General features: G+C 48.3%; 1 protein-coding gene across 1 annotated transcript in view; it reads left to right on the top strand.

Annotated features, from left to right (window-relative positions):
• MATCAP1 (microtubule associated tyrosine carboxypeptidase 1) overlaps positions 1-13,300 on the top strand; it is a 45,242-nt gene that overhangs the window by 27,149 nt on the left and 4,793 nt on the right. The window contains exons 4-6 of the mRNA XM_077830737.1: positions 5,735-5,867; positions 7,799-8,104; positions 13,185-13,282. Of these exons, the coding sequence (XP_077686863.1) occupies positions 5,735-5,867; positions 7,799-8,104; positions 13,185-13,282 (537 nt within the window). The remainder of the gene's footprint in view (positions 1-5,734; positions 5,868-7,798; positions 8,105-13,184; positions 13,283-13,300) is intronic.

Here is a 13,300-nt window from a genome sequence, read left to right as displayed (position 1 = left end):
CACAAGGGTATGTTCCTCCCTAACTCCCCAGTAGTAAGTCCTGCCATGCGGGTGCCTCATCAGAGGCAAGGCCAAACAGCCTGCATGTCTTGCCCTCATTGCTCCTAAACGGGAGACCAAGAGAGATGGAAGATAGTACGGATAAAAGCGGGGCTCAAGGCTGCAGTCCCTGCAGGGGAATCTGCTGGTTTGGGACCGTAACATGCACAATGAATAAGAAATAAATATTAAAGCAGAAGCAAAATCTGAATGAATAGAGGACTTCCTTCCTCCGGCATTGTGTTCTGGCTCTGGTCTAGGTGTAGCCACTGGCACAAGTGCCAGAGGGCACTGGAGGAGTTCTTTGCTTGTGTGAGGTTGGGCCGTGCACTGGTGCATGCATGGCTGCTTGAGAAGGACAGACCCAAATCCTCCACTTGGGGCACTTCCCATATTGCCCCCTGACTCTGCATAGTTCATTAGCACAGGGAACAACCCCACATGTTCATGAGTTAGGCCTCAAAAAGTCATTTCCCCGTACCCGGAGAATGTAAAGAAAGTGGCAGGTGGGGAAATTAAGGTAAAGGAAGAATACTAAGGTGAACAGTATTACTATGTTCTCATTGTAACAGGTCCATCATTGATCAGTTACTGGCTAACGGGCTTATGCTTAATCAGACAAAGGCAAATACACTATCTGATGTGCTTGAACGTTCGTCTTAGATCTGCCACAGTGTTCACCCCGTGCTGGCCTTTCTATGAGGCTGAGACAACTGGGCCAAAGTTAACGTGTGTAAGCTCTGACCCGGGAGCTGGTGAGCCAAAGTGCCCAGTCACCTATGGAAAATTTGGAGTGGGCAGCACCAGAGAGTATGTTTCAGTATAAGCTAGCCATGTTTCTGGCTGTGGGGACTAAGGTAATTGGGAATATCTGGCTGGACTTAGAACAAAAGTTCCCCAAGCTAGGTGAGCCGATGTTGCTGCTCCCATCAGAGAGAGCAGGAATGGGCCACATGTTTGTTTCAAGTTCACCAGCAGATGGCGCACAAAGAATCTAAAAATCTTGTAATGCATTCTCATAATGGATTGGCCATTATAACAGGCTGCCGTATGAGGCGGCCAACATGCTGGCTATGGTTTTGCACAGAAAGGACCCAGTGCGACGGAGTCCTAGTGGCTGCCTGGATGAAATACTTATTACAGGTGTAAATGAGGCAGCTCATTTGAGAGACCTAGTACCTGCAGGGGTTTGAAGGGTCTGTGTCCCTGGGAAAGAAGGGTTTTCTCACCAGTGCGTCATAGAGATTAGCCTCTAAGGCCTCTACCAGAGAAAACAGAGTTACTAAGAATGTCACAAGACACTGTTGAGATCCTAGTGAGCCTGGGTTACTTCATTAACTGGAAAACTTCTGTCCTGTCTACAGTAAAAATCCCACAAACCAAAACCCAGCACTATGGTTGTTCAGAACGGATAAGAGTGAAGAATGTCACAAGACATTTGAGGCAGACCAATATCCTCATTTCTTTGAAGGTGCTGGTAGAGTTTGATGTCAAGGTGGAACTCAAGTGGAGCCTCATCTATGGGGAGAAGTGGGGTTGGTCACAAATGGCAGATGGGACCAAAAGGCCAGCCAGGCACTTTCAGAACCTCAAATCAAGCAGGTAAAAAAATGTGCTCAGATGTAACACGGCGTTCTGTTTGGAGTGAAGAAATTCCAGGAGTTTAAAGTAGAATTTCTCTCCTACTGAATCACAGACACAGAATCACTGGTTACAATTCTTGACTCCAAAATGGGGTGGCCAGCTTTAGCAGCTTCTGAATGACAGAGATGTGTTCTGAAGCTAACATCTTATCACTGTGCCACCTGATACAAGCCGCCTGAAAACTACAAAAGCACTTCTGCCATTAACGATTAGAAGGACCCACATCCCAGTCTCAGAATCTCCTTTGTGGAGATTCTGTTCCTGTTGCTGCAAAGACTGAATGACACTTTCTCCTTATGACACACAGCAAACTTCATCACCAACTCCCAGAGTACTTTATAGATTTGTCATCACCCTCCATTTGCAGAGTGGAAACCTGAGGCACAGCAGAGAGGGGAAGGGAGCTGCCTGAGGTAACGCAGCTAAGTCCAGGGCACTTGGACCTAGACTGCAGTCTACCAGGGTACAGCTCTCTTCTTCACCGCAAAACAAAGACCGAAAGATTTGGTCTTACAAGAGAGAACTCTGATCCTAGCAGGTGATTTGACTTTTGTCAGTGAAGAATGATGTAAGCTAGAAGCAACTCAAAAAGAGAATTCAGCAGAGGGACTATAATGCGGGGTTTCCATGTAGTGATACCAGAATCCATGCCAGCTTTCAGAATTCCACTGTGAATTCAAACCCCACTGGCAAAACTTGAGTGAGAACTGGTGGCCAGTTCTACTGCTTTCCCCCTCCCCCCCCCCCGCCCGGTTCCCCCATCCATAAAGCTTGTCACTTTGTCAAAGAAAGTTCTTAGTTTGGTTTGATGTGATTTGTTCTTGACAAATCCATGCTGACTGTTACTTATCACCTTATTGTCTTCTAGGTATTTGCAAACTGATTGCTTGATTATCTGCTCCATTATCATTCCGGACTGAAGTTAAGCTGACTGGTCTGTAATTCCCTGGGTTGTCCTTATTCCCCTTTTTACAGATTAGCACTATATTTGCCCTCTTCCAGTCCCCTGGAATCTTGCCTGTCTTCCATGAGTTTTTGAAGATAATCTGTGGCTGGCTCAGATATCTCCTCAGTTAGCTCCTTGAGTATTCAAGGATGTATTTCATCAGGCCCTACTGATTTGAAAACATCTAACTTATCTCAGTAATTTTTTTAACTTGTTCTTTCCCTAATTTAGCCTCAGATCCTACCATACTTTCACTGGCGTTCACTATGTTAGACGTCCAATCGCTACTAACCTTTTTGGTGAAAACTGAAACAAACAAGTCGTTTAGCTTTTCCGCCATTTCCACATTTTCTGTTATTGTCTTTCCCCTCTCATTGAATAATGGGCCTGCTCTGTCCTTGATCTTCCTCTTGCTTCTAATGTGTCTGTAGAATGTTTTCTTGTTACTCTTTATGTCTCTAGCTAGTTTAATCTGATCCTGGTGATTTATTACTGTTTAATTTATCCCCAAACCTCTCTATTGATGCCTCAGTCTGGGACAGTTCCTCAGATTTGTCACCTGAAAAGACTGGCTCAATTGTGTGAATCTCCCGCACACCCTCTGCTATGAAGAGGGATGTAAAGAATTCATTTAGCTTCTCTGCAATGGCCTTGTCTTCTTTGAGTGCCCCTTTAGCACCTCAATCATCCACCTCAGTCCAAACCCTATGGATTGTTTGGTAGGCTTTCTGCTTCTGATGTACTTGAAAAATTTCTGTTAGTTTTTGTGTCTTTTGCTAGTTGCTCTTCAAATTCTGTTTTTGGCCTGCCTAGTTATACCTACACTTGACTTTCCAGAGTTTATGTTCCTTTCTATTTACCTCAGTAAGATTTGACTTCCAATTTTGAAAGGATGCCTTTTTGTCCCTAATTGCCTCTTTTACTCTATTGTTTAGTGGTGAAGATTTTTTGGTCCTGTTACTGTTTTGTTTTTATTTGGGCTATACATATAATTTGAGCTTCTGTTATGGTGTTTTTAAAGTTTCCATGCAGCTTGCAAGGATTTCACTCTTGTGACTGTTCCTTTTAATTTCCATTTAACTAGACTCTTCGTTTTTGTATAGTCCCCCTTTTTGAAGTTAAATGCTACTGTGGAGGGTTTCTTTGGTATTTTCCTCCCTACAAGATTGTTAAATTTAATTACATTGTGGTTGCTATTACTGAGCGGTTCCAGCTATGTTCACCTCTCGGACCAGACTCTGTGCCACTCAGGACTAAATCAAGAATTTCCTCTCCCCTTGTGGGTTCCAGGACTAACTGCTCCAAGAAGAAGTTGTCACACTGCCTCAAGGCAGACTGTCTAATTACACTCCAAACTGATGGTATGTTCTATAATTAGATTTCACCAACCCAGTACCAAATGTGAACTCCTGGATCACCAAACCAGTCTTCCCATGGGGGCACGGACAGTCCCGTGAGACTCTCCAGTCTATTTTGCCACCCCGACAAACTGAACTTAGTGATAAATGGTCACTTACACCCAAAATTACACCACTTTCAGGCTGCTTCCAGTCCCAAGAGACCAGTCACTTACCCCAGATAAATTGGTACCTAGATCTTACACCAAAGACAATGCCTGTCCCAATCCTGTAATAAACTATCTAAAAGTTTATTAACTAGGAAAAAGAAATGAGAGTACTTACAGGTTAAAGCAAGCAAACAACACACAGAAATGAGTTATCATCTAGATTCTGAGAGTGACAGAGTTGTAGTGATCTGTCAATTCAAAGTGTCTTTCAGGGCAGACCCAGGAGGTAGCCCCTGGGGATCTCTGGCTTCAGTTTGGCTTCTCTGGCTCTGTGAGAGTTCAAACAGTGAAGAGATGAAAAATCTCCCCATCACCTATTTCTGTTTCCCTCTCCCAGCATTCAAAACCATGGGACAAGGCCAGCATGAGTGGACTGAGCAGTTAACAAAGCTTTTGTCTTATAATGGCCCACTTAAATTTTGATAGTCCTCCTGGGAGTGCACAGTATCATAAAGGTGTGCATGGGGCTGCCAGTATGACCATGCCATCATAGAACATCAGGGTTGGAAGGGACCTCAGGAGGTCATCTAGTCCAACCCCCTGCTCAAAGCAGGACCAATCCCCAACTAAATCATCCCAGCCAGGGCTTTCTCAAGCCTGACCTTAAATACTTCTAAGGAAGGAGATTCCACCACCTCCCTAGGCATTCCAGTGTTTCACCACCCTCCAAGTGAAAAAGTTTTTCCTAATATCCAACCTAAACCTCCCCCACTGCAACTTGAGACCATTACTCCTTGTTCTGTCATCTGCTACCACTGAGAACAGTCTAGATCCATCCTCTTTGGAACCCCTTTGCAGGTAGTTGAAAGCAGCTATCAAATCCCCCCTCTTTCTTCTCTTCCGCAGACTAAACAATCCCAGTTCCCTCAGCCTCTCCTCATAAGTCATGTGTTCCAGTTCCCGTATCATTTTTGTTGCCCTCTGGTGGACGCTTTCCAATTTTTCCACATCCTTCTTGTAGTGTGGGGCCCAAAACTGGACACAGTACTCCAGATGAGGCCTCACCAATGTCGAACAGAGGGGAACGATCACGTCCCTCAATCTGCTGGCAATGCCCCTACTTATACATCCCAAAATGCCATTGGCCTTCTTGGCAACAACGGCAAAATGTTGACTCATATACAGTTTCTCGTCCACTGTAACCCCTAGGTCCTTTTCTGCAGAACTGCTGCTGAGCCAGTTGGTCCCTAGTCTGTAGCGGTGCATTGGATTCTTCCTTCCTAAGTGCAGGACTCTGCACTTGTCCTTGTTGAACCTCATGAGATTTCTTTTGGCCCAATCCTCTTATTTGTCTAGGTCCCTCTGTATCCTATCCCTACTCTCCAGCGTATCTACCTCTCCTTACAGTTTAGTGTCATCTGCAGACTTGCTGAGGGTGTAATCCACACCATCCTCCAGATCATTTATGAAGATATTGAACAAAACCGGCCCGAGGACCGACCCTTGGGGCACTCCACTTGATACCGGCTGCCAACTAGACACGGAGCCATTGATCACTAACATGATCATCCTGACTCTCATTCTCCATCTGCCCCCAGGTGGTCGTTCATCTGACTGAGGACCTTCTGTCCCAAGCCGTGATGATGGTGGAGAACAGCCGGCCCACCCTGGCAATCAACCTGTCCGGAGCCCGGCAATACTGGCTGGAGGGCATGCTGCGCCATGAAATAGGTCAGAGCTGGGTTGGAGGCATGGGCCATGCGGGGCGCCAGGGATGTTGAGCCACGCAGGGACTCACCAGGAACTAACGCTCCTGCTGTTGAAAGGGAATAAAATGGATCAGCATGTTGCATGGCCTTTGCGGGGTGGGGTGGGCAGAAGGAGGCTGGAGCACATCATGTCACAGAGCCAGGAGGCAGCCGTCCTTCTCTATTGACCTCTGGGGTAACCACACTGGAAATAACACCCTGACCTGGGAGCACCTCAACCTCTCCAAGCTACTGCTGATAGGAGGGAGGGAGGAGAAGAGCCAGAGGTGGTGAGGAGCTGCAGAGCCCGGTCGGCTCCAATGCCAGGACCCCTTGGAGCTGGCTCTGCACAACGGTGGGGGTGAGGACTCGGCACTACATGGAGAATGCCGATGGAGGGAGGCACAGAGGGGGTTGTTTAGGGCAGCAGGCAGGGGTGGGACGCCAAGAAAAACTGCTCGGAATTTTTCACAGTGGACATTTTTTTCATTGCAAAATGGCCCTTTCTTCTTTGAAGGCCTCTGTGATCCCCATGGGGGAATTGCCCCTTGGCAGCAAGCACAGAGCCCTCTTTGAAGCCCTGTCCATTGGGGAGCGGGAGCCCTCCCCCCCACGTGGCACTGAACACATGGCACTGGTGGCTGGAAGAGCCGAAGCACCCTCTGCCGTGCCCATTGCGGCTCGGGAGGGTTAGCGTGCGTGCTGGAATGAGTTGAAAAGGTGTTAGTGCAGCATTAGGGCAGGGCAGGAGCGCTGCCGCTATAGGTACACACATGCAGCTAGGGTTGCAAAATCAAGCTCTCAAAAGTTCAGAAGCACCAGAATTAGGGCTCCCCCCCCAACCTCCCTTCGGTCTCTTTGTGCGTATGCATTAGGATACAGGCTTTAATTACAGGGTCACATGCGACTTTGTCCACAGGACCCTGATTCATTCAGTGCCCACTGAAAGACCTTTCAGAGCTCTCAGCCAGAAGGGTCCAGACAAAGGTGTCCCCTCCCAGGAGGTGCTTTGTCAGGGGCAGGAGGGGAGGTGGCAAGGAGAAGCCTGACGATCAAGGAGTCCCAAGTGCAAGTGGGGGTGGGGAGCTCTAGAGCAGGGGTTCTCAACCTTTTTCCTTCTGAGGTCCCCCCAAAATGCTATAAAAACTCCACAGCCCACCAATGCCTTATAAAAGCCAGAGCCAACATTAGAGGGTAGCAAGCAGGGCCCCAAACCACAGGGGACCCTGCAGAGCTATGTTCCTCAGGCTTCAGCTCCAGGTGGCATGGCTCAAGGCTCCTGGCTTCAGCCCTGCACAGTGGTGCTTCAGCTTTCTGCCCTGGGCCCCAGCAAGTCTAACACTGGCCCTGCTTGGCGGATCCCCCTGAAACCTGCTCACTGCCCCCACAGAGGGCCCCAGATCTCTGATTGAGAACCACTGCTCTAGAGAGAGGCCTGAGGGAGGGTTGTTAATTTCTGCTTATTGCACCATGGAGTTTAGATTTTTTAAAAGTTTGTTAAACTCAGCAGTGAAGCCATCTGGCCCTGGGGGACAGCTTAGATATCAAAGGATTAATGGAGTATTATTCCAGCCCTCCTGCCACCAGTCCTAGAGCACAGTTAGTAGCTGCTGTGCTCCTGAGCTCTGAAGGGGAAGATCAAATGTCAGAGGTTTTGTCAGAGAGACGAGATGGGTGAGGTAATGCCTTCTACTGGACCAACTTCTGTTGGTGAGAGAGACACGCTTTTGTTAGACTTTTATCTGCTGAAAGAGTAGCTGTGGGGTAGGGGGAGTTTGCCATGTCCCTTATCAATGTGGGGAACGATTTACCCCCAGTGCTCCTGATTTCCTAGCCCCATTGCCCAGGGGCTTTGCACAGGGTGCATGAGACATGGGTTGAGGCTGACTAATTTCTCTCCCTTGTCTTCTCTAGGCACTCATTACATCCGTGGGGTGAATAATGCCCGCCAGCCTTGGCACAGCATGGAGGGCCGTAAGCAGTATGGCCTGAAGCCTGCTAACCCCACAGAAGAAGGCCTGGCTAGTCTGCATAGCGTCCTCTTCCGTAAGCAGCCCTTTCTGTGGCGGGCAGCACTGCTGTACTACACCGTCCACCAGGCCCGTCACATGTCCTTCAGCGTGCTCTTCCAGCACTTGGAGCAGTACGTCCAAGACGCCAGAGTCCGGTGGGACTACTGCGTGCGGGCAAAACGAGGCCAGACTGACACCTCACAGCCAGGTGGGAGATAGCTCCACTGCAGAGCCAGGCCCATGGGTGGGAACGGGACTTGGTGGTTAAGACACTGGGCTGGGAGGCTGGAGACCTGGGGTCTGTTCCTAGCTCTGCTACTGCCCAGGGGTGAATCTCTGTTCTCCTCCCCTATGTTCCAGCGTGTCTCATCAGAGCATGGAGGGTCTCTTGCTGTGTGTGTGCAGGACTGGACCACGCCAGCAGAGCGAGCAATGTGGGGGCCGCAAATGGCAGCTCAGTACCGCAAGCTGGGGATTTGCTGTTTTAGGTGGGGATTGGCAGGAAAGGGAGGGTGAGCATGGAGAACAGGTGGCAGGAGGGGGATGGTGTGGACACCCATCAGCACAGGGTCCAGAATGAGAACTGTACAAGGCCATGCTGTCACAGCTGTGCTCTGCTCTGGCTGGTTGAGTCCGTGGTGGCCCCTGCCAGCAGCTCCTTTCTAACCTGAGCTCACATGGCTGTTGAAGGGGGCGCCCTGGTGGGGGGTGTCTTCTCTGAAGAGTTCTCCCTTTCTTGTGTTGCTCTGACTAGCTTTGGAAGTGACACTATCCCTTTAAGACCTGTGCAAAAATGAGTTTAAAAAGTAGCCTCAGGTCCTAGCCCAGCCATTCCGCCCCTGTCATTTGGCTGTGTGAGAGACCCACATGAGCCAGAGGAGAAACTGGCTGACTGCAGAGGGGTAACAGTGAAACTGACTAGATGTAATGTGGGATATGGACCCTCTGTGTACAACTCCTCTGACACCCCCATGCCGGCACCTCAGCCTCGCTTTTTGCTGAAGCATTTGCAGAGTTGGGTCTCTCCAGGGCTTTTCAAGAAGCATTACACAGAGTCCAAGGCAGCACTATGGTAACCGGAGCCCTGAATGTGGGTGATTGTAACAGCTCCCAATCATTGTCACAGACCGAGGAACCACCCAGTCCACTTGTCAGACAAATACTGACACTTAACACCCAGAACCCTTGTAGACAGTCGTTGAAATACTACGATTACAAAGAGCGCTGCTGCTGCTCATGCTTTTCATAGATTTATAGATTTTAGGGCCAGGAGGGGTCACTGTGACCATCCCTTCTGCCCTCCTGCATACACAGCTGGAGAATGTCACCAGGGATCCCTGTAGCAGACCCATCACTCAGAGGGACTGAGGCACTTGACTCCCATTGGTTTTACTGGGAGCTAGGCACTGGAATACATTTGAGCAGCTGCCCCTGTCTTTGTTTAAAGACTCCAGGTGACAGTGAATCCACCATGCCTCTGTGTCAGTGTTTTCAATGGTTAATTACCCCTCATCTAGTTTCAACTGCCAGCCCTTGGATTTTGTTCTGACTTTATTTGCTAGATTAAAGAGTCCTCTGCTAGTGTGTCACCTGGGGAGTATTGAAAACTGTGTTACCATTACCAGCACTACCACTTTCAATTATAACGGGTTTCCTGCTCCTGCTTGCAGGCTAGGGGGCTCGGTAGGGAAGTGTGTGATCTGGGCATAGCAGCAGTCAGTCTGTGGAGAGCCAGCCTAGAGCGAAGTGAGGTGAGTTGGGCCTCTCGCTGTCTTAGGGAGCAGCCTGCTTTGTCTCTCTCTGTTGTTTTTTTTTTTATTGTTTTGGGTTTGAGATCTGGACTCTACGGGTACATCTACACATGCAGCTAGGGGGGTGAGTCCCAGCTCAAGGAGATATGCTCATGGTAGCGCACACCCAGCGAGCACACTAAAAATCAAGTGTAGCCATGAGCTAGGCATCCTGAGTATGTGCCTAGACTTTCAGACAGGTACATACTTAAAGGTGGCTGGTCCATCCTGCAGCTCACGCTGCTACAGCTACGCTCTGTTTTTAGCACCCTGTCTCTCATCAAGCTACACCCCAGCTCGAAGTGTAGACATAGCCTAAGAAATGAAGTAGCATTACATGGCAGCCTGCAGAAAGAGTATTTCTGTTTTTCTTCTACTTTTGTGTGTGTGCTGTGAACATAACAGAGAAAGCTGGGACGGCTTCTTTAGGAAAGAAAAATAAAAGAGGACGATGAAGAGTAGAGATAAAATGGCTACCTACCGCAATATGGAGAGTTTCCAGTTTAATGGGGGGGGGGGGGGGGGGAAGGAAGATTTTGCAACATACATTCAGAGACTTGAACAGTATTTTTACGCGTATGCCATAGAAGATACTGATAAACAGAGGGCTGTTTTCCTAACGTTGGTGGGAAAAACAACATTTACCATGCTTAAGCTTGTGTTGTCCACAGAAACCTGAGCTGGAGTATAAAGGACATAAAGGAGAGTCTAGAACAGTGGTTTTCAACCTTTTTTCATTTGTAGACCCCTAAAAATTTCAAATGGAGGTGCGGACCCCTTTGGAAATCTTAGCCATAGTCTGCAGACCCCTAGGGGTCCCTGGACCACAAGTTGAGAACCACTGGACTGAAGAAACCAGATCATGTAGCTTCTCTCAGAGCCCCCTAACCTGCAAGCAGGACCAGGAAACCCCTTATAGTTTACAGTGATAGCTTTAATTTTCTCCTAAGCAGATTTCATTACCTCACTCTTCACTCCTTTTCCAGGTCAGTAATAAATATATTGGAGACCGCTGGTCCTAGTACTGACCTGGGCCCGTTGGACTTGCTTCTGACCTCACTTGCTTCTGACCTCATAGTGATCAATGGCTCCATGTCTAATTGCCGGTATCAAGTGGAGTGCCCCAAGGGTCGGTCCTGGGGCTGATTTTGTTCAATATTTTCATTAATGATCTGGAGGATGGCGTGGACTGCACCCTCAGCAAGTTTGCAGATGACACTAAACTGGGAGGAGGGGTAGATATGCTGGATGGTAGAGATAGGATACAGAGGGACCTAGACAAATGAGAGGATTGGGCCAAAAGAAATCTGATGAGGTTCAACAAGGACAAGTGCAGAATCCTGCACTTAGGACAGAAGAATCCCATGAGCCGCTACAGACTAGGGACCGACTGGCTCAGCAGCAGTTCTGCAGAAAAGGACTTAGGGGTTACAGTGGACGAGAAGCTGTGTATGAGTCAACAGTTTGCCATTGTTGCCAAGAAGGCCAATGGCATTTTGGGACGTATAAGTAGGGGCATTGCCAGCAGATTGAGGGACGTGATCGTTTCCCTCTGTTCGACATTGGTGAGGCCTCATCTGGAGTACTGTGTCCAGTTTTGGGCCCCACACGACAAGAAGGATGTGGAAAAATTGGAAAGAGTCCTGCGGAGGGCAACAAAAATGATTCGGGGACTGGAACACATGACTTATGAGGAGAGGCTGAGGGAACTGGGATTGTTTAGTCTGCGGAAGAGAAGAATGAGGGGGGATTTGATAGCTGCTTTCAATTACCTGCAAGGGGGTTCCAAAGAGGATGGATCTAGACCGTTCTCAGTGGTAGCAGGTGACAGAACAAGGAGTAATGGTCTCAAGTTGCAGTGAGGGAGGTTTAGGTTGGATATTAGGAAAAACTTTTTCACTAGGAGGGTGGTGAAACACTGGAATGCGTTACCTAGGGAGGTGGTGGAATCTCCTTCCTTAGAAGTTTTTTAAGGTCAGGCTTGAGAAGGCCCTGGCTGGGATGATTTAGTTGGGGATTGGTCCTGCTTTGAGCAGGGGGTTGGACTAGATGACCTCCTGAGGTCCCTTCCAACCCTGATGTTCCATGATGCCATGGTCACAACTGGCACTGGAATAGGTTACCTACGGAGGTGGTGGAATCTCCTTCTGTCATAAATATAAAGGGAAGGGTAAACACCTTTAAAATCCCTCCTGGCCAGAGGAAAAACCCTTTCACCTGTAAAGGGTTAAGAAGCTAGGATAACCTCGCTGGCAGCTGACCACAGTGACTAATGAGGAGACAAGGTACTTTCAAAGCTGGAGGGGGGAGAAACAAAGGGTCTGGGTCTGTCTGTGTGATGCATTTGCCGGGAACAGACAGGAATGGAGTCTTAGAACTTAGTAAGAGATCTAGCTAGATATGCGTTAGATTATGATTTCTTTAAATAGCTGAGGAAATAAGCTATGCTGAATGGAATGGATATTCCTGTTTTTGTGTCTTTTTATAACTTAAGGTTTTGCCTAGAGGGATTCTCTGTGTTTTGAATCTAATTACCCTGTAAGGTATTTACCATCCTAATTTTACAGAGGTGATTTTTTTTTACTTTTTCTTCTATTAAAATTCTTCTTTTAAGAAACTGATTTCTTTTTCATTGTTCTTAAGATCCAAGGGTTTGGGTCTGTGGTCACCTATGCAGATTGGTGAGGATTTTTATCAAGCCTTCCCCAGGAAGTGGGGTGCAAGGGTTGGGAGGATTTGGGGGGGAAAGACGTTTCCAAACAACTCTTTCCCAATAACCAGTTAAACGTTTGGTGGTGGCAGCAAAAGTCCAAGGGCAAAGGGTAAAATAGTTTGTACCTTGGGGAAGTTTTAACCTAAGCTGGTAAAAGTAAGCTTAGGAGGTTTTCATGCAGGTTCCCACATCTGTACCCTAGAGTTCAGAGTGGGGAAGGAACCTTGACACCTTCCTTAAGAGGTTTTTAAGGTCAGGCTTGACAAAGCCTTGGCTAGGATGATTTAGTTGGGGATTGGTCCTGTTTTGAGCAGGGGGTGGGACTAGATGACCTCCTGAGGTCCCTTCCAACCCTGAGATTGTATGATTCACTTACACCAGTTCTTTCCTAGTCTAACTCTAAGGGATGTGTACACTTGGAGCTGGAGCTGCAATGCTGAGCTTGTGTAGACATACCCACGGTAGTGCTCATCGAGCCAGCACGTTACAAGTAGCAGTGTAGCGGCAGCGCACTGGCTGCCCCATGTACATACCCAGGGGGCCTGGACGGGTTTGTACTTGGGGCAGCCAGCCCTTGCCACTGCTGTGCTGCTGCAGCTGCACTATGATCCTTTTAGCTGATGAGAGCCAGCACGGTACCTCTGTGTGAGCTGGGCACTGCACCCCTCGCTCCAAGTGCAGTCACACCCCAGCTGATGTCTGTTGAAATGCCGCTGATTTGCACCAGGGTGGGATGAAAATTAGGTCTACAGCAGCTAGCACTTCTCCTCCTTACTCTCTTCCAGGCTGTTTCAGTAAGGATCAAGTGTATCTGGATGGAATTCTCCGGATCCTGAGGCATCGGCAGACTATTGACTTCCGGTTGCTGGCAGAACTGGGCAAGGTAACAGCCTGGAGTGAC

Source organism: Eretmochelys imbricata, chromosome 12 (genome assembly GCF_965152235.1).
Source record: "Eretmochelys imbricata isolate rEreImb1 chromosome 12, rEreImb1.hap1, whole genome shotgun sequence".
Classification (NCBI taxonomy): Eukaryota; Metazoa; Chordata; order Testudines; family Cheloniidae; genus Eretmochelys; species Eretmochelys imbricata.
The sequence above is the reverse complement of the archived record's forward strand: the minus strand, read 5'-3'. Positions and strand labels throughout refer to the sequence as shown.